The sequence below is a fragment of the Salvelinus sp. IW2-2015 genome, linkage group LG36 (assembly GCF_002910315.2).
Source record: "Salvelinus sp. IW2-2015 linkage group LG36, ASM291031v2, whole genome shotgun sequence".
NCBI lineage: Eukaryota > Metazoa > Chordata > Actinopteri > Salmoniformes > Salmonidae > Salvelinus > Salvelinus sp. IW2-2015.
In genome coordinates, this window is record NC_036875.1 from 15,581,434 (window position 1) to 15,603,561 (window position 22,128).

Genomic DNA, 22,128 nt, shown 5'->3' on the forward strand with positions numbered 1-22,128 from the left:
CACACGAACGACACTCACACACAGCACTGGACCACACGCTGAAGGTGATCGACAGCTTACACACAATGGCAAGCTAGCAGCACACACCTTGGGCGTTTGTGAGTTCTGTTAACTGTGCTAACTTGTTCTGGGTGAGTGGTGGCTTATTTCTTGCCATGAGCATGCACCCGGCCGTTTCCGGGCAAGAATCATTACAAGCCATGCAGCCAGTCTACACATCTGGGATCGAGTATAGTAACAACTAACGCACAACACACACACACACAGCACCACACACACAGCACACACACACAGACACACACCACACACACACACACCACACACACACACACATCACACACACACACCACACACACACACACACACACACCTTCGAGTCTCTCGTATTCGTCACTCACTACAACACTGGCCAATGCCTGGGTACGTGCAGGCCTTACAATGGCTCCAATGGTAAATAATATCAGACATTACACACCACACACACACACCATTCTACCCCCCGGTATGTAAATGCCATTGTGAAAGCCTTGCCAACACGTTATCAGTACTCTCTAGTTCCGCCCAGTCTCTAGTTTCTCAGCCCCATCTCTAGTTTCCAGCCCTCCAGTCTTCTAGTTCCCAGCCCAGTCTCTAGTTTTCCCCCAGCGGCCCAGTCTCTAGTTTCCCAGCCCCAGTCTCTAGTTTCCCAGCCCCAGTCCCTCTCAGTTCCAGCCCCAGTCTCTAGTTCACCCAGCCCAGTCTCTAGTTCCCCCAGCCCCAGTCTCATAGTTCCCCCAGCCCCAGTCTCTAGTTCCAACCCCAGTCTCTAGTTTCCCCACCCAGTTCTAGTTCCAGCCCCAGTCTCTAGTTCCCCAGCCCCATCATCTAGTTTCCCAGCCCCAGTCTCTAGTTCCCAGCCAGTCTCTAGTCCCAGCCCCAGTCTCTAGTCCCGCCCAGTCTCTAGTCATCCCCAGCCCCAGCCCAGTCTCTAGTTCCCCAGCCCCAGTCTCTAGTTCCCAGCCCCGGTCTCTAGTCCCAGCCCCAGTCTCTAGTTCCCCAGCTTCCGCAGTCCCTAGTCCCCAGCCCCAGTCCTCTAGTCCCCAGCCCCCAGCTCCTAGTTCCCCAGCCCATCTTTAGTTCCCCAGCCCCAGTCTCTAGTTCCCGAGTCTCCAGCTCTAGTTCCCCAGCCCAGTCTCTAGTTCCCAGCCCCAGTCTCTAGTTCCCAGCCCCGTCTTAGTTCCCCAGCCATTCTAGTTCCCGCCCCAGTCTCTAGTTCCCCAGCCCAGGTCTCTAGTTTCCCAGCCCAGTCCTCTAGTTGCCCCAGCCCCCCAGCTCTAGTTCCCCAGCCCCAGTCTTAGTTCCCCCCCCAGTTCTCATTCCCGCCACCGTCTCTAGTTCCCCAGCCCCAGTCTCTAGTTCCCCAGCCCCAATCTCTAGTTCCCCAGCCCCAGTCTCTAGTTCCCCAGCCCCAGTCTCTAGTTTCCCAGCCCAGTCTCTAGTTCCCCAGCCCGTCTCTAGTTTCCCAGCTCCAGCCGTCTAGTTCCCCAGCCCAAGTCTCTAGTTCCCCAGCCCCAGATGTTCCAGCCTGGTGTTATGGTCAGTAGTAGTGTTATTAGTAACTGGAGGAGCCAGTGAAATAAGCAGACTTGGATGTGTGTGGACACCCCAGGGCCTTGCTGAAGGACCCCTACAGATACCCAGGCCCGGGCAGGAAATGATGAATTATACAGCTTTGTGCAGATGTTTGAGCATACAGGAGGGCATGCCCACAGATGGCAGGACAAATGAGGGCACTCCGGGTGGCACTCCTTACATGGTCCCCTCCACTTTACATGTCCTTCCTTCCTAGACTATGTATTGATAAAACGTTGTTTTGCTTATATGTCCATGTATAGTATATCCATGTACTGTATATCTGGTGTGTGTGTGTGTGCCAGTGGAGACTGCTGAGGGGAGGACGTCATGCATGGAAACCATGTGTTTTGATGTATTTGATACCATTCCACAAATTTTTCTTTGGCCATTACCAYGAGTCCGTCCTCCCCAATTAAGGTGCCACCAACCTCCTGTGGTGTGTGCATACGTGCGTGTGTAGGTCAGGGGACAGCAACAGGCACATTTAGGTTTTTGGTTAAAAAAAAAAGATTGTAAAATCACCAGGAATTCAGCAAAACGTGTTTAATRTAAGAAATATTTTCCCAAGTATTCCTACAAATAAAAGAGACATACAGTTGAAGTCGGAAGTTTACATACACCTTAGCCAAATACATTTAAAATGTTTTTCACAATTCCTGACATTTAATCCGAGTAAAAAAWMCCTTTCTTAGGTCAGTTAGGATCACCACTTTATTTTAAGAATGTGAAATGTCAGAATAATAGTAGAGATAATGATTTATTTCAGCTTTTATTTATTTCATCACATTCCCAGAAGTTTACATACACTCAATTAGTATTTGGTAGCATTGCCTTTAAATTGTACCATGATGATGTGCATCATGTGGTGTGATGTTGTGTTAACAAGAGTAACCCTTCTTTTGCTCTCTGTGTGTGTTCACAGTAATGTCCAGGGAGACAGCCAGACCAGCATCTGCATCACTATTGAGCCTGGCCTGCTGCTGAAGGGGGACATTCTGGTAAGGACCATCAGCTCTTCACTGAGTGACATGGAGAAGTGTACTACTGTACATGGATTTGGGGCAGGTTTATTATGGTAAGGTATTCACCCCCTCAAATGAGAGGATAGTGGATTGACCTCTGTTGGTGAATGCAATTTATTTTAACCACATTGAGTCCAAATACTTTACATTATGTCCAAATACAGTATGATTGTCCCTAATGCTTTAATCGGCCCCATTCATGAAAGCAGCAATGCTGTAAAAACTAGAGGCAAGGACAGTTGGCATGTGCCCACTACCCCCTATAGCACACAATATGCAGGCTGTAACAATGTCTACACTGTATTTCTGATCAATTTGATGTTATTTTAATGAACATAAAATTAGCTTTTTATTTCAAAAACAAGAACATTTCTAAGTGACCCCAAACTTTTGAACGGTAGTGTATGTATGTATGTGTATATTTATATATATGCTCAAAAAAATAAAGAGAACACTTAAACAACACAATGTAACTCCAAGTCAATCACACTTCTGTGAAATCAAACTGTCCACTTAGGAAGCAACACTGATTGACAATACATTTCACATGCTGTTGTGCAAATGGAATAGACAAAAGGTGAAAATTATAGGCAATTAGCAAGACACCCCCAATAAAGGAGTGGTTCTGCAGGTGGTGACCACAGACCACTTCTCAGTTCCTATGCTTCCTGGCTGATGTTTTGGTCCACTTGAATGCTGGCGGTGCTTTCACTCTAGTGGTAGCATGAGACGGAGTCTACAACCCACACAAGTGGCTCAGGTAGTGCAGCTCATCCAGGATGGCACATCAATGCGAGCTGTGCAAGAAGGTTTGCTGTGTCTGTCAGCGTAGTGTCCAGAGCATGGAGGCGCTACCAGGAGACAGGCCAGTACATCAGGAGACGTGGAGGAGGCTGTAGGAGGGCAACAACCAGCAGCAGGACCGCTACCTCCGCCTTTGTGCAAGGAGGAGCACTGCCAGAGCCCTGCAAAATGACCTCCAGCAGGCCACAAATGTGCATGTGTCAGCATATATGGCTCACAAGGGGTCTGAGGATCTCATCTCGGTACCTGGAGGGCTGTGCGGCCCCACAAAGAAATGCCACCCACACTATGACTGACCCACCGCCAAACCGTCATGCTAAAGGGGATGTTGCAGGCAGCAGAACGTTCTCCACGGCGTCTCCAGACTCTGTCACCGTCTGTCACATGTGCTCAATGTGCTCAGTGTGAACCTGCTTTCATCTGTGAAGAGCACAGGCACCAGTGGCGAATTTGCCAATCTTGGTGTTCTCTGGCAAATGCCAAACGTCCTGCACGGTGTTGGGCTGTAAGCACAACCCCACCTGTGGACGTCGGGCCCTCATACCACCCTCATGGAGTCTGTTTCTGACCGTTTGAGCAGACACATGCACATTTGTGGCCTGCTGGAGGTCATTTTGCAAGGGCTCTGGCAGTGCTCCTCCTTGCACAGGCGGAGGTAGCGGTCCTGCTGCTGGGTTGTTGCCCTCCTACGGCCTCCTCCACGTCTCCTGATGTACTGGCCTGTCTCCTGGTAGCGCCTCCATGCTCTGGACACTATGCTGACAGACACAGCAAACCTTCTTGCCACAGCTCGCATTGATGTGCCATCCTGGATGAGCTGCACTACCTGAGCCACTTGTGTGGGTTGTAGACTCCGTCTCATGCTACCACTAGAGTGAAAGCACCGCCAGCATTCAAAAGTGACCAAAACATCAGCCAGGAAGCATAGGAACTGAGAAGTGGTCTGTGTCACACCCTGCAGAACCACTCCTTTATTGGGGGTGTCTTGCTAATTGCCTATAATTTTCACCTTTTGTCTATTCCATTTGCACAACAGCATGTGAAATGTATTGTCAATCAGTGTTGCTTCCTAAGTGGACAGTTTTGATTTCACAGAAGTGTGATTGACTTGGAGTTACATTGTGTTGTTTAAGTGTTCCCTTTATTTTTTTGAGCAGTGTATATATATATATATATATTTGTTTTTTAAGTAATATGATTTTTATTAATTGATGTGTTCCACACAAAAAACACAATGCATGAAAACCTGCTCCTGAGTCCGTCTACATGACTACAGATGAAAAAAAGTTAAGTAATAAACCAGAAAAGTGTTTTCAGTCAATGTTATATTCACAGGCATCAGCATCCATTAGTGTTCCATTAGTTAGCAGATACAATGTACGTTTTAGCTGAAGCATCTGCTAAAGTATCTGTTTTGGGGCCAAGTGATGTTGCCTACTGTAAGTGCTGCTTTCAAATTGCTAGCATGTAAAAATGACTTACTTCCTCTTCAAGACCATGCTGGAAATATTATAGTTCTATTGCACTCAAGTTTTAAGGCAAGAATAAGAATACTTTATTGTAAATGTTGCTTACGAGTCCATGGAAATGTGTCTTTAGCACAGACAGAAAGCATATAGCTTTAGTTGCCTGTTCTATAAGGCACCGATTGATTTGGCATGCACATTGGTGACATCATTTGTGTCAAAGCAATTTGAAAGCAGCACTTACAGTAGGCAACACCACTTGGCCCCAAAACAGATACTTTAGCAGATGCTTCAGCTAAAGCGTATATTGTATCTGCTAACTAATGGAACACTAATGGATGCTGATGCCTGTGAATATAACATTGACTTAAAAAACTTTTCTGCTTTATTACTTTACTTTTTTTCATCTGTAGTCATGTAGACGGACTCAGGAGCAGGTTTTTGTGCATTGTGCTCTGTGTGGAACACATCAATTAATAAAAAATACCAAAACATTTTACTTAAAATAAATTATATATATATAAATACATATATACATACTATACCAGTCAAACGTTTGGACACACCTACTCATTCCAGGGTTTTTCTTTATTTTTACTATTTTACACATTGTAGAATAATGGTGATGACATCAAAACTATGAAAAAACACACATGGAATCATGTAGTAACCAAAAAGTGTTAAACAAATCAAAATATATTTTATATTTGAGATTCTTCAAAGTAGACACCCTTTGCCCTGATGACAGCTTTGCACACTCTTGATAAGAACAGCTCAAGTAAGCAAAGAGAAACAACATTTCATCATTACTTAAAGACATGAAGGTCAGTAAATCTGGAAAATTTCAAAAACCATCAAGCGACAAAATGAAACTTGCTCTCATGAGGACCGCCACAGGAAAGGAAGACCCAGAGTTACCTCTGCTGCAGATGAAAAATTCATTAGAGTTAACTGCACCTCAGATTGCAGCCCAAATAAATGCTTCATAGTGTTCAAGTAACAGATAAATCTCGACAGCAACTGTTCAGAGGAGACTGTGTGAATCAAGACTTCATGGTCGAATTGCTGCAAAGAAACCACTACTAAAGGACACCAATAATAAGAAGTGACTTAAGTGGGCCAAAAAACACTAGCAATGGACATTCTATCTGTGGAAATCTGTCCTTTGGTCTGATGAATCCAAATCTTTGATTTTTGGTTCCAACCACTGTGTCTTTGTGAGACGCAGAGTAGATGAACAGATGATCTCATGTGTGGTTCCCACTGTGAAGCATGGAGGAGGTGGTGTGATGGTATGGTGGTGCTTTGCTGGTGACACTGTCAGTGATTTATTTAGAATTAAATGCACACTTAACCAGCATGGCTACCACAGCATTCTGCAGCGATACGCCATCCCATCTGGTTTGGGCTTTGTGAGAATATCATTTATTTTTCAACAGGACAATGACCCAAAATACACCTTCAAGCTGTGTAAGGTCTATTTGACCAAGAAAGAGAGTGATGGAGTGCTGCATCAGATGACCTGGCCTCCACAATCACCTGACCTCATCCCAATGGAGATGGTTTGGGATTAATTGGACCGCAGAGTGAAGGAAAAGCAGCCAGCAAGTGCTCAGCAAATGTGGGAACTCCCTCAAGACTGTTGGAAATGCATTCCATATGTACTCGGTTGCAACACTTACTACTCTGGAAGCAACATTAGCATAAGAACTGTTTGTTGGGAGCTTCATGAAATGGGTTTCCATGGCCGAGCAGCCTTACACAAGCCTAAGATCACCATGCGCAATGTCAAGCATAGACTAGGGTGGTGTAAAGCTCGCCGCTATTGGACTCAGGTGCAGTGGAAACACCTTTTCACACTTCACCATCTGGCAGACCAATAGACAAATCTGGGTTTGGCGGATGCTAGGAGAACACTACATGCCCCAWTGCAAAGTGCCAACTGYAAAGTTTGGTGGAGGAGGAATTAATGGTCTGGGGCTGTTTTTCATGGTTCAGGCTAGGCCCCTTAGTTCCAGTGATGGGAAATCTTAACACTACAGCATACAATGACATTCTAGACGATTCTCTGCTTCCAACTTTGAAAATGTATGCACTCACTACTGTAAGTTGCTCTGGATAAGAGAGTCTGCTAAATGACTMAAATGTAAAATGTAAACTTTGGGGCTACAGTTTGGAGAAGGCCTTTTCCCCTTTCATCATGACAATGCCCCTGGGCACAAAATGAGATCCATACAGAAATGGTTWATCGAGAGATCGGTGGGGAAGAACTTGACTGGCCTGCACAGAGCCCTGACCTCAACTCCATCGAACACCTTTGGAATTAATTGAAACGCCGACAGCGAGCCATGCCTAATCGCCCAACATCTGTGCACGACCTCACTAATGCTCTTGTGGCTGAAKGGAAGCAAGTCCCCGCAGCAATGTTCCAACATCTAGTGGAAAGCCTTCCTAGAAGAGCGGAGGCTGTTATTKCAGCAAAAGGGGGACCAACTTCATATTAATGTCCTTGATTTTGGAATGAGATGTTCGATGAACAGGTGTCCACATACTTATGGCTATGTAGTATATATATACAGTTCCTTCGGGAAGTATTTAGACCCCATGATTGTTTCCCATTTTGTTACATTACAGCCTTATTCTAAAATGTATTACATTTTTAAAAGKTATCATCAATCTACACACAATGCCCCATAAAGACATAGCAAAAACAGGTTTTTTGAAATGTTTACAAATGTATAAAAATAACAGTATGTCAGCGCAATAACCAAGCCATGATGTCGTAGGAATTGTTCGTAGAGCTCCGAGACAGGATTGTGTCGAGGCACAGATCTGGGGAAGGGTACCAAAACATATCTGCAGCATTGAAGGTCCCCAAGAACACAGTGGACTTTATCATMRTTTTTTTTATTGTRTTTTTTTTTCAACTTTATTTAACTAGGCAAGTCAGTTAAGAACARATTCTWATTTACAGTGACSGCCTACCAAAGGCAAAAGGCCTCCTACCCGGACGGTGGCTGGGATTAAATATAAAAATACATTTTATAAAAATATAGGACAAAACACACATCACGAGAAGAGAGACAACACAACACTTTATAAAGAGAGACCTAAGAGCAAGCGGAGGAGAAGGGCCTTGGTCATGGAGGTGACCAAGAACCCGATGGTCACTCTGACAGAGCTCCAGAGTTCCTCTGTGGAAATGGGAGAACCTGACAGAAGGACAACCATCTCTGCAGCACTCCATCAATCAGGCCTTTATGGTAGAGTGGCCAGACGGAAGACACTSCTCAGTAAAAGGCACATGACAGCTCGCTTGGAGTTTGCCAAAAGGCACCTTAAGACTCTCAGACCATGAGAAACACTTTGGCCTGAATGCCAAGCATCACATCTGGAGGAAACCTGGTACCATCCCTACGGTGAAGCATGGTGGTGGCAGCATCATGCTGTGGGGATGTTTTTCAGCAGCAGGKACTGGGAGACTAGTCAGGATTGAGGGAAATATTAATTGAGCAAGGTACAGAGAGATCCTTGATGAAAACCTGCTCCGGAGCATTCAGGACCTCAGACTGGGGCGAAGGTTCACCYCCYAACAGGACAATGACCATAAGCACACAGCCAAGACAATGCAGGAATGGACAAGTCTCTGAATGTCTTTGAGTGGCCCAGCCAGAGCCGGACTGGAACCAGATCTAACATCTCTGAGAGACCTGAAAATAGCCGTGCAGCATCGCTCCCCATCCAACCTGACAGAGCTTGAGAGGATCTGCAGAGAAGAATGCGAGAAACTCCCCAAATACAGGTGTGCCAAATTTGTAGCATCAAACACAAGAAAGACTTGAATTTGTAATCTCTGCCGAAAGTTGCTTCAACAAAGTACTGAGTAAAGTGTCTGAATACTTATGTAAATGTGATATTACATTTTTTTTTAATTATAAAAAAAATATGGGGTCATTATGGGGTATTGTACAGTGGCTTGCAAAAGTATTAACCCTCCTTGGCATTTTTCCTATTTTGTTTCCTTACAACCTGGAATTAAAATAGATTTTTTTAGGGGTTTGTATCRTTTGATTCACACAACATGCCTACCACTTTGAAGATGCAAAATATTTTTTATTGTGAAACAAACAAGATATAAGACAAAACGGAAAACTTGAGCGTGCATAACTATTCACCCCCTCCTCCCTCCAAAGTCAATACTTTGTAGAGTCACCTTTTGCAGCAATTACAGCTGCAAGTCTCTTGTGGTTTGTCTCTATAAGCTGGACACATCTAGCCACTGGGATTTTTACCCATTATTCAGGGCAGTACTGCTCCAACTCCTTCAAGTTGGATGGGTTCTGCTGGTGTACAGCATTCTTTAAGTCATAYCATAGATTCTCAATTGGATTGAGGTCTGGGCTTTGACTTGGCCATTCTAATAMATTTAAATGTTTCCCCTTAAACCACTCGAGTGTTGCTTTAGCAGTATGCTTAGGGTCATTGACCTGCTGGAAGGTAAACCTCCGTCCTAGTCTCAAATCTCTGGAAGACTGAAACAGGTCTCCCTCAAGAATTTCCCTGTATTTAGCGGCATCCATCATTCCTTCAATTCTGACCAGTTTCCCAGTCCCTGCCTATGAAAAACATCCCCACAGCATGATGCTGCCACCACCATTCTTCACTGTGGGGATGGTATTTCTTGGGGTGATGAGAGGTGTTGTGTTTGTGCCAGACATAGCGTTTTTCTTGATGGCCAAAAAGCTCAATTTTAGTCTCATCTGACCAAAGTACCTTCTTCCATATGATTGGGGAGTCTCCCACATGCTTTTTGGCGAACACCAAAGGTGTTTGCTTATTTTGTTCTTTAAACAATGGCTTTTTTCTGGCCACTCTTCCGTAAAGCCCAGCTCTGTGGAGTGTACAGCTTAAAGTGTTCCTATGGACAGATACTCCAATCTCCGCTGTGGAGCTTTGCAGCTCCTTCAGGGTTATCTTTRGTCTCTTTGTTGCCTCTCTGATTAATGCCCTCCTTGCCTGGTCTGTGAGTTTTGGTGGGCGGCCCTCTCTTGGCAGGTTTATTGTGGTGCCATATTCTTTCCATTTTATAATAATGGATTTAATGGTGCTCTGTGGGATGTTCAAAGTTTCTGATATTTTTTTATAACCCAACCCTGATCTGTACTTCTCCACAACTTCGTCCATGACCTGTTTGGAGAGCTCCTTGGTCTTCATGGTGCCGCTTGCTTGGTGGTGCCCCTTGCTTAGTGGTGTTGCAGACGCTGGGGCCTTTCAGAACAGGTGTATATATTGAGATCATGTGACACTTAGATTGCACACAGGTGGACTTTATTGAACTAATTATGTGACTTCTGAAGGGAATTGGTTACACCAGATCTTATTTAGGGGCTTACTAGCAAAGGGGTGAATACATATGCACAAATCACTTTTCTGTTTTTTTTTTTTTTTAATATATTTTTAAAGTAATTTTTTTCATTTCACTTCACCGAATTTGGACTATTTTGTGTATGTCAATGACGTTATCCAAATAAAAATCAATTTCAATTACAGGTTGTAAAGCAACATTATAGGAAAAATGCCAAGGGGGTGTATACTTTTGCAAGGCACTGTACATATTTCATCTTGAAGGACAGTCGGAATCAGTTTTTCATTGTGTTTTTCTTCTGCTTCTCCTCAAACTTGGCTCACTAGTATGGTACCCCCCCTTAAATAGACCCCCAGTGGGAGGTATACATATCTCATGAAGCCACAGGCCATTTGGCTCAGTTCCCCCACTTTCCTCATCTAGAGTTGTTTGTTTTGCTTCTGTCTCTGCAAATAAATCCTGCTCTTTTTTTAGTTCCTCCAACCTCAACCCAATAGCCTTAATTACAGCGAAGGAAGGCTGGTCCAGGGAAGTGACTGTTTCCGTCATGTGTCGAGGACAATAACCAGACTGAACCCTGTGCTCATCATGGTTTCACTTCTCTTCTGTTGAGTGCAGCATTCAGTTTGGTTTAACCAGACTAGACGTGTAACATTTACACCAAAGCATGTTGTTCCATGATGAACAGTGGCTGTCTATGGCCAACAATGTCTCAAAAAAAGTTAAGTAATCATGGGCATTGATTAGGCCATGCAATGGAAAGGGTTTTTGAATGTTTTGCAACTGAAAACCAAATTGGACAAGTCTTTGTTGTCCCTCCCTATTTCAGTCAGTTTTTTCCATTTGGTGCCTAATGAACATGACACTTATCTTATCAGGGTTATGAGGCTAAATAAACAATACAGACAAATGGAAGTGTTCTTCAGAGTTACTGTATACCCTAAAAGGTGTTCAGTACGCTTACTCCAGTTTCCAAGCCCAGCTCTGCCACAGTTGTTTGTGCAGTGTGTCGTTTGGGCTAAGCACAAAGCTAAATATTCCTTGTATACATGTAAATGTGAGGTCCTTGTAAAAGTTCTGGCCAACCCGTAGCCAGGGTGAATCACAGTGGTGTAGAGAGTGAAGAGTTTCCTGTGTAGGGTTTGGGTTTACAAGGCTTTAAAAGGCTCTTGTGTGGATAGCAATGGTCTGGATAATAGTGCTTTTGTTTGGGAAGGCAAGCCATACATTTACAGGGCTATATATAAAAACAAAACTGCTTTCTCTAGCACACTGCCAAACTCCCTGAAACAGGATTGTGCTGTGAATCTAGCTGGTATGTTATCCACAGTTATTTCACAATGACATGTAGCTTGCAGACCTGGGTCCTGCTCTGGATTTAGTTTGCCCAGCATTGTCTTACGTCAGATGAACGTCTGCACTGATCTGTCTGATAACTCGCAGACACTATAGATAAAAAACGTAGTCTGGCTACAATACGCTGTCATACCATTATGTTACCAAGGTGAACCCCATTCATCCTCAAAGAGTCAGAGTTAATCTTACCAATAATGAAAAAAAGTAGAGTCAGATTCTGTACATGCAGATTTCTTTAGAACAGTCCCATAACTTTGATGCAATGCAACTTCATCAGCAAGTTGGCAAACTACTGTAGCTACACTAATGGTCATTCAAACATGGTAGCACTAAGCTGTTAACTGGGAACAAGTTTGCTATTCTGATCGAGCATGTTTTGTCGTAGTAGCCACTAGCCAGTGAGTGTCAGTCTGGGTTCCACGATTTGCTAGACATATGGCTCCTGGAGACGCTTGTCACATTAGAATGATGCCATCTGACAGAAGAAAATGGTTTGCCCGGTAGAATGGAGTCCCAAATGTGCAAAACTCCAATTTAAATTGAGTCCACCTTCAAGTGTTTTTCAGTTGTGCTAGTGATCTTAACACCGTGAAAGTCCCTCAGAAGTCAGTTTTCAACAGAAAGTTAATTAAGGTCTCTAGGTGATCTTTGTCACTTGAGTACCGTGAAATCTACGAAAGCCTTGAGAATGTCTATTTTTGGGACTCCAAAAAAGTCTGTGTTCCTTAAACCAGCCTCGTTTAATACAGTATTTATCTTCTTGTCCCCTCCAGCTGAAATGTTACCACAAGCACTTCAGAAGCCCACAGCGGGATGTGATATTCCGGGTGCAGTTCCATACCTGCGCTGTGCATGACTTGGGAATTGTCTTTGGGAAGGACGAGTTAGACGAGACCTTCAAGGGTAAAGAAGACATTCCTAAATGTCCAGAAAACAAACCATAATGCATACAATATTTGTTAAACCTATTTGATGACCATATTTGCCAGTAACTTTTACATCCATAAGATTAAATCTCTTGTCTTTGTTTTGAACATGAACACATTTTCTTTCTTTAAAAAAAATCTCAAACCAGATGACAGATTCCCGGATTTTGGAAAGGTGGAATTTGTATTTTCCTTTGGACCAGAAAAAATCCATGGTAAGCATACCTGCTTCTCTTTTTTGGCCGCCATTTTCTACAAGCAAATGAAAGCTCATTTAGAAAGATAAATGTGTTGAACTTCACAGACATAACTTATGTTATGAGTATAGCTTTGGTCAATGATAAAGTACAGTATGTTATGGTAATTCATTGTCAGAAAGAAGTCACCTGAATTAAGACGTTTGACCTCTTCTTTGAATGTTTTTTTTCTCCCAGGTATGGACCATTTGGAGAATGGGCCCACGGTCTCAGTGGACTACAATACCCAAGATGCTCTAATCCGCTGGGACTCCAATGAGAACTTCAATCAGCATTGTGAGGACACTATGGATGGTGAGTACTAACACTTGGCATGCTTACTGGCGATCTCCCTTTTCCCGGATGTACACTGTTTTCATGCTATGGTTTTGGTTGCCACAGCTCCTCTCAACTAATCATATTGCGTGGCCAGAACTATCTGCTGTACAAACCAGGATACCTTCACATATGAAACCGGGATACCTTCACATATGAAACCGGGATACCTTCTTGCATATGAATTGTTGAAGGTCTTGCATATCAATTAGAGGTCGACCGATTATGATTTTTCAACACCGATACCAATTATTGGAGGACCAAAAAACAATACCGATTTAATCGTCTGATTTTTTTATGTATATATTTGTAATAATGACAATTACAACAATACTGAACAATACAATACTTTTATTTTAACTTTATGTAATACATAAATAAAATCTATTTAGTCTCAAATAAATAATGAAACATGGTCAATTTGGTTTAAATAATGCGAAAACACAGTGTTGGAGAAGAAAGTAAGAGTGCAATATGTGCCATGTAAAAAAGCTAACTTTTAAGTTCCTTGCTCAGAACATGAGAATATATGAAAGCTGGTGGTTCAATATWCCCAGTTCTTCAATATTCCCAGTTAAGAAGTTTTATCTATAACATTTGTATAATCATAGACTTAATTATAATATAATAAACACAGAAATACGAGCCTTTGGTCATTAATATGGTYAAATCCGGAAATGTATCATTCTGAAAACAAAATGTTTATTATTTCAGTGAAATACGGAACCGTTCTGTATTTTATCGATCTGGTGGCATCCATAAGTCTAAATATTGCTGTTACACGGCACAACCTTCAATGTTATGTCATAGTTATGTAAAATTCTGGCAAATTAGTTCACAGTTCGCAACGAGCCAGGCGGCACAAACTGTTGCATATACCCTGACTCTGCTTGCACTGAACGTAAGAGAAGTGACACAATTTCCCTTGTTAATATTGCCTGCTAACATGAATTTCTTTTAACTAAATATGCAGGTTTAAAAATATATACTTCTGTGTATTGATTTTAAGAAAGGCATTGATGTTTATGGTTAGGTACATTTGTGCAACGATTGTGCTTTTTTCGCGAATGCGCTTTTGTTAAATCAATACCCGTTTGGCGAAGTTGAAGTAGGCTGTGATTCGATGATAAATGAACAGGATAAATGAACAGGCACCGCATTGATTATATGCAACGCAGGACAAGCTAGTTAACCTCGTAATATCATCAACCATGTGATTGTTAAGATTGATTGTTTTTTATAAGATAAGTTTAATGCTAGCTAGCAACTTACCTTGTCTCCTTGCAGCCACAAGGTCCTTTTGACGCTGCCTGCCACGCAGTTTCCTCATGGATTGCAATGTAATCGACCAGAATCGGCGTCCAAAAAGGCAGATTGACGATTGTTATGAAAACTTGAAATCGGCCCTAATTAATCGGCCATGCCGATTAATCGGTCGACCTCTAATATCAATTGTTGATGGTCTTGCATAAAAACATGCATACGTTGTCTACAGCCAGGACACAAACACACACACACTCACTCACACACCACTCCCCCTGCCTGTTGGGTCTGAGTCTGAGTCCAGGAGGTGTTAATGACTTTGGCTCTTAACGCCCCCACACTCCATGTTTCTTTCTCATTTCAAGTGACCAGGAGGGACATTCAGAAGTTAACCAAGCATGTATGGCCACACATACACACAAGCCAACCCCACTATAATCTCAAGCATCTAGACGTACTGTTGTCACACATTCACAGACACTCACACACACTCACACACGCACACACACAAAACAAAAGGTTGTTTGTGTCTACTCCTTCGTAGTCTGCTGTGTGTCCTTTGGTGTTTGCTGTGTGCTTGAGAGAAAGGGGGAGGGAGAAAATAGATATTCTATCAAAGCCTTAATAGAATTGAGAGACATTCACACACGTTCATCTCTCTAATCTCCAGCACTAGGCAGGTCACAGAGGACTTGTGTCATGCAAGCCATCTATTGAAGTAATTGCCTTCCACAGAATTCAGTAAATTCTGTTGAAATAGAAATGCCCCTCCTAACCTGAGGTTTATTTTTAGGTTCCAGTTTTGTGAGATCTAGATATCTTACCTGTTGGTAAACAATGACCAGAACCAAGTTCCAAGAGTCTGTTTATCTAGTGGATAAGATGGTCTTATCCTCTCTAATCCTTGGCTATTTTTTGCTATACTTTGCCTTTCGCGGGACATTGATTAGATAACTGCCAAAATAAAGGAAACACTTGAGTAAATGTATATTGGTTCCTTAGTTAATTACGCAATTAACATCCCATCATGCTTAAGATCATCTATAAAAATGCTGGGCAGGGCATTATTTTGGCTACCATGGCTATGGCCCCATAGGATGACAATGCCCCCATCCACAGGGCATGAGTGGTCACTGAATGGTCTCATGTGCATGAAAACAATGTTTACCATATGCCAACCCAATTGAACACTTATGGGAGATACTGGAGTGGCACCTGAGACAGCGGATTTCACCATCATCAACAAAACACTGAATGATGGAATTACTCATGGAAGAAGGGTGTCGCATCCCTCCGATAGAGTTCCAGAGACTCACAGAATCTATGCCAAGGTGCAGGCAGGTTGTTACCTTAACAAGACTTGTAAACAGGCAGTCACTCTAAGGCATGGCTATGGAGTCATGTCTAGATATGTCTTCAGTTACATTTACACACCTCTGGTGTTTCTGGCGGACTATGAAACAACAGGAGCGCGCACACACACACAGTCTTGTACAGCTAACCTTGTGGGGACACACAATTCAGTCCCATTCAAAATCCTATTTTCCCTAACCCCTAAACCTAACCTTAACCCATACTCTTACCTTAAACCTAACCTTAACCCTAACCTAAGCCTAGCTCCTAACCCTAAAACTAACCCTAACCCTAAACCTAATTCTAATACTAACACTAATTCTAACCTTAACCCTGAACACCCTATAAATAGTATTTTACCTTGTGGGAACCAACAAAATGTCCCCAGTTGGTCAAATTTTAGTTTTTGTACTGTTCTTGTGGGGACTTAACTATTTAACTATTCCCAAGAAGAATAGTTAAACACGTCCAGCTCTTCAGGATTCCCAGGGTGAGACATTCTGGGGTGTAGCAACAGGCAACATAACATTCCTGATATTCCTAATCCTGGAGTGATGGTCACTCTCTGACCAAACTGATACTTGTACACGGCCCAAAATGGAAGCGCTGCATCCTGTGGGTGTGGTAGGGTTGTTGTTATTGTCTTCTTTCAGCAGTCTTCAAAATATTATCTCACACTGCCTATTGGAGACAGAATTTGTGATTCTCCAATCGCTTGATGCAAATATGTCAATCAATCAATTAATCAATCAAGTTTGATATAAATTTTCTTGTCGTTTGTCTCTGAATTATACATTTGGATATAATACCTGTCACAGTATTACTGCTGAGTCATATAGAATCATATGGTACAAGAATACACATGTGACAGACTGCTAGGCTCTCTATAGATTTCTGTTTTTTCAGTGTGTGATCATTATTACTGATCATCCAAGAGAACTCAGTACTGAGCTCTGAAATAGTTTTTTGTTCAGTTTCTGGGCCTTTCTCGTAGCATTCCTACATGTTTTCCCAGGTTCCTTTTCTTGGTCCTCTGGATAAATGGAAGGGCAGAGGTCATGCCCATGACTATCTTTTTATCACTCTGGCCATAAAATGTCCATCCCCTCACACCGTCACACCCATCTACAGCTTTAAATAGGTGCCACAGAAATAGAAGAGGGGTCCAGCTCTCCTCTTGCAGCTTCTGTGTGTGTGTGTGTGTGTGTGTGTGTGTGTGTGTGTGTGTGTGTGTGTGTGTGTTGTGTGTGTGTGTGGTGTGTGTGTGTGTGTGTGTGTGTGTGTGTGTGTGTGTGTGTGTGTGTGTGTGTGTGTGTGTGTGTGTGTGTGTGTGTGTGTGTGTGTGTGTGTGTGTGTGTGTGTGTGTTGTTTGCGTGCGTGTGTGTGTATTTGCGTGCGTGTGTCCATCTGTCCGTGCACACGCGCACACACACTCATTCAGCACAATAACTATTCATTCCATTCTGAGGATGTAAGACATCATCTGTCTTGCCCATTGTATCCCCAAACCTATGACTTAACACTGCGAGATGGGTGTAAGGGTAGGCCATTGAAAACGAGCTCATTGACCATGTTTTACATGCACACCAATATCCCGTTATTATTCGGGATACTCAAGTATTATTTTTTGGAGTTGACTCATATAGACATATCCCATTTACAATAACCTGAAAAAGCTTGTATTCCGGTTATGAGAAATCCGGATAAGATGCCTAGGATATGATGATCTAAGATGGGATACTGTGGCATGTACACATCTTATACAATGGGCGGGTCTAATCCTGAATGCTGACTGGTTAAAAGCACATTCCAGCCGGTGTCTATTCCATAAATCACCACCGGCTAAATCTATGACGTTAAAATGCCTCTTTACTCTGATCCATCTGACTCTGCAATTCACTGTCTAATCAGCCCATCCAGGCAAGTTATAAACTTGATCTCCACTATAAAAAGCATCTAGACATTATCTCACATTTCTTTTAGACTGACATTTACTTTTCAACAGCGGATATTTGTATAAACCTTGCTGTATGTCTCTCTGACATTTGTAATATTGTTTCAAAATCCTAATTCGATCTCCAGCTGTCCCATAGTAATGAACGTAGAGGTCGGGACTAGGCAGACAGCATTTCTGTGCCAGAGACAGACAGCTGGCATCATTTTTATGGATATATACAAAGAAATGTCAATTGAAAAAGGTTAAACAAAATAAAGTGCAGCTAGTTTGCAGTCTTTCCAGCTTCAGTTTGAAGTTATTGTGTTAGCTGTAATGTTGGCTAGCTCCTCTGAACAACAGGGTCCTGACGAGAGAGCACATTTTCTTGCGCTTCATTAGCTCTTTGTCATAGATGTATCCAAATAAATGTCACTAGAAAACAGCTAAAACAAATGCAAAGGCAGATACTGTTGTTATTCTGTCTGCACCGTTTGACGTGACTGTATGTTAGCCAGTAGTTGGCTAGCTAGCAAACAAAGGATAATAACTTTGTTAGCCAGTATGGCAATGGAACAATTAGAACAAACGACTGGGTTTCGTCCATAGATACAGAACAAAAAGACTGAACAACTGGGTCACGTCTCTGGCAACCAAACTGATAGAATGACCGACCAGCCGGCTAGTTAGCAACTATAGATTTGTGTCTGGACTATATCTTGTGGAAGATAGTATGAATAAATTCATCAAAATAACGTGTTTTAATGAAAATATGTCAATCATTATTTGATTATGTTGGTAACTCGAAGCCAGGGTGTTTGGAGGATATATTGGTACATCTAGGGTCGGCAAACCGTGCCAATAATATCCTCCAAATACCGGCTTTGAGGGCATTATTTGAATCAGATGTGTAGTGCTAGGGAAAAAAACTAAACGCGCACCCAGGGGGGCCCCAGGACCGAAACCTTTTCCTAGGGGTAAAGGGTTGTCACAACCTTGGGATAGACACATGAGGGTACTAAACAGAATAGGCTTCCCAACTAGCACATAACGTTCTGAGAACCATATGTTTCTTAGAGATTGGTGAGAGCGTGGTTGTCCTATGGTTATTTTGCGGAACAACCTTCCCACAACGTTCTGGGAATGGTGCAGGATACCCAGGTAACACATAACATTATGAGAACCGAATGTTTCTTAGGTGGGAATTCCAGTACTTCAGCATAACGTTTTCTACAGGGTTCCTCATGCTTCTATTTAGTCATGTTCTCAGAACATTCAGAGAACCTTAAGAAAAACTTCTTGAGGATCGGCGTTCCATCAACAGGATAGTTGTAAATCATGCAGTGCGTTATATCAAGATCGCAGATTTTAGAGTAACAACAAATGTCGGTACATAGAAGTGTCTTATATCGTCTGAAAGCTTAAATTCTTGTTAATATAACTGCACTGTCCAATTTACAGTAGCTATTACTGCGAAAAAATGCCATGCTATTATTTGAGGAGAGCTCCTAACAACAAAACACTTTTTTCAACGAGATAGGTTTGATAAATTCACCTCTGAAGGTGAAATGTGTACTTACATTCTGAAATCTTGCTCTGATTTATCATCCAAAGGGTCCCAGAGATAACATGAAGTGTCGTTTTGTTAGATAAAGTCCAAAAATCTCCATATAGCACGCGCAATTGATTTTGTATTCCTGCACGTTCAATTTGCAAAGAAAGAAATCTGTGAATATCTCACCCTAAACGCTGTTTGAACGAGTCACATCACGTTTGTATGTATTCCTCAGAGATCCTAGAAGGTAACAAGACTTCACTATTTCATTAGGGGTGTAGTATATCCTATAGGACACCATATTTAGTCAGAGAGCGACGCCTTCATGCCACTCTGATGACGCGGGCGGCCATCACTTGAAGGATTGTATCTTTGTCAAATAAGCACCAATCGGGGTCAAACAAAGCTAGCTAGATAGCCAATGAGCTGGGCTTTACGGGAGTATCTGGAAACCCTGTCTCGGTTGCATAATATAGGCGCTAACCTTTTGCGACAGCATGCCTTTTCATTTTGGACACAACGTATAAGAATATTCAGAGTTTTGAAGTCATGAAAACTGGTTGTTTTGCAAATGTTGACCTTATAATATGGCTACTTATACTTGGAAAGCTAAATCAAAATCCAAGTATACCGATTTGACGATATTCTTGCAGAAAAATGGAATATGAATGCTAATGTCTCATTCACGATTTGCCCAAATGTACCTGGGGACTCATTTTTCAATTTATCCATCTGAAACTTGGCACATACACTGCTGCGGTGGACACCATCGGAATTACAACCAGAGTGAAGGCTATAACTCTGACCTTTCTCTTGCATTTCAAAGATTGTGGTAGAAAAAGACTGGTTGGTTTTTTCTTTGTATTTTATTCTATCAGATCTATTGTGTTATATTCTCCTACATTCATTCTTCCTTTCAAATGGTACCAAGAATATGCATATCCTTGCTTCAAGGCCTGAGCTACAGGCAGTTAGATTTGGGTATGTCATTTAGGCAAAAATTGAAAAAAACGGTGCTATCCATAAGAAGTTTTTAAGAAACAACGTTCTTCTGTGGGAATTTCAGTATTTCAGCATAACTTTTTCTGTAGGTCTTATTGAAACATGCTCTCAGAGCGTTACCTTAAAATAACCAAAAATTTCCGTTCTCAAAATGTTAATAAAACCTCCCAAGAAAACTTTCAGGGAACCATAGTAAAATGTTCTCAGAACTTCCTTGCAACCTAAACATGAACCTTCCCATACATTCAGTTTACCGGTCAGGAAACTTATGGTTTCCTTCCCAGAACCAATGGGAAACCAAAAACATATGTTCCCACAACTTCCAAGGAACCAAATGTGCTAGCTGGGTATCAAGTAATGTCCACTGACTATGTGTGGAGTAAGGCATCATGTCCACTCTATTTGTGAAATTTTTATCTGAACATGACCCCGAGCTTCAGTCAACAGGCTAGCAGCTGCTCCTCTTCTTGTTAGATGTTCTCAAGGCTAGTGTCTTCCCTTTCAGGGCCTCAACCCTGCAGGTCACTTCAAAGCAGTGGTTTATCACCTAATATTTTCTACTACTTGAGTACCAGCACCTCTTACAAAATACTTTCTCTGAAATACAAACCCCAGTACGGTAAAATAAAATATATTTAATGACTCTTAAATCACTGCAATCAATGTTACCCTGTGAAACTCAACTCAAAAACAATTCCACGGCTAGCTATGCTATGCGTCTAGCCTGTAACTAGGCATTTAAGGGAGGCAAATGTCAAATCAAATCAAATCAAAGTTTCTTTGTCACGTGCGCCGAATACAACAGGTGTAGTAGACCTTACAGTGAAATGCTTACTTACAGGCTCTAACCAATAGTGCAAAAAAAGGTATTAGGTGAACAATAGGTAGGTAAAGAAATAAAACAACAGTATAAAGACAGGCTATATACAGTAGCGAGGCTATAAAAGTAGCGAGGCTACATACAGACACCGGTTAGTCAGGCTGATTGAGGTAGTATGTACATGTAGATATGGTTAAAGTGACTATGCATATATGATGAACAGAGAGTAGCAGTAGCGTAAAAGAGGGGTTGGCGGGTGGTGGGTGGCGGGACACAATACCGATAGCCCGGTTAGCCAATGTGCGGGAGCACAGGTTGGTCGGCCCAATTGAGGTAGTATGTACATGAAGGTATAGTTAAAGTGACTATGCATATATGATAACCAGAGAGTAGCAGCAGCGTAAAAAGAGGGGTTGGGGCACACAATGCAAATAGTCCGGGTACCCATTTCATTACCTGTTCAGGAGCCTTATGGCTTGGGGGTGAAAACTGTTGAGAAGCCTTTTTGTCCTAGACTTGGCACTCCGGTACCGCTTGCCATGCGGTAGTAGAGAGAACAGTCTATGATTGGGGTGGCTGGGGTCTTTGACAATTTTTAGGGCCTTCCTCTGACACCGCCTGGTGTAGAGGTCCTGGATGGCATGCAGCTTAGCTTCAGTGATGTACTGGGCCGTACGCACCACCCTCTGTAGTGCCTTGCGGTCAGAGGCAGAGCAATTTCCGTACCAGGCAGTGATGCAACCAGTCAGGATTCTCTCGATGTTGCAGCTGTAGAACCTTTTGAGGATCTCAGGACCCATGCCAAATCTTTTTAGTTTCCTCAGGGGGAATAGGCTTTGTCGAGCCCTCTTCACGACTGTCTTGGTGTGTTTGGACCATGTTAGTTTGTTGTTGACTTGTACACCAAGGAACTTGAAGCTCTCAACCTGCTCCACTACAGCCCCGTCGATGAGAATAGGGGCGTGCTCGGTCCTCCTTTTCCTGTAGTCCACAATCATCTCCTTAGTCTTGGTTACGTTGAGGGATAGGTTGTTATTCTGGCACCACCCGGCCAGGTCTCTGACTTCCTCCCTATAC

At 42.6% G+C, this 22,128-nt stretch overlaps 1 protein-coding gene across 1 annotated transcript in view; it reads left to right on the plus strand.

Moving 5' to 3' along the window:
• tns1b (tensin 1b) overlaps positions 1–22,128 on the plus strand; it is a 215,572-nt gene that overhangs the window by 145,235 nt on the left and 48,209 nt on the right. The window contains exons 12-16 of the mRNA XM_070437656.1: positions 161–229; positions 2,537–2,612; positions 12,401–12,530; positions 12,703–12,768; positions 12,988–13,104. Coding sequence (XP_070293757.1) covers positions 161–229; positions 2,537–2,612; positions 12,401–12,530; positions 12,703–12,768; positions 12,988–13,104 — 458 coding nt within the window. The remainder of the gene's footprint in view (positions 1–160; positions 230–2,536; positions 2,613–12,400; positions 12,531–12,702; positions 12,769–12,987; positions 13,105–22,128) is intronic.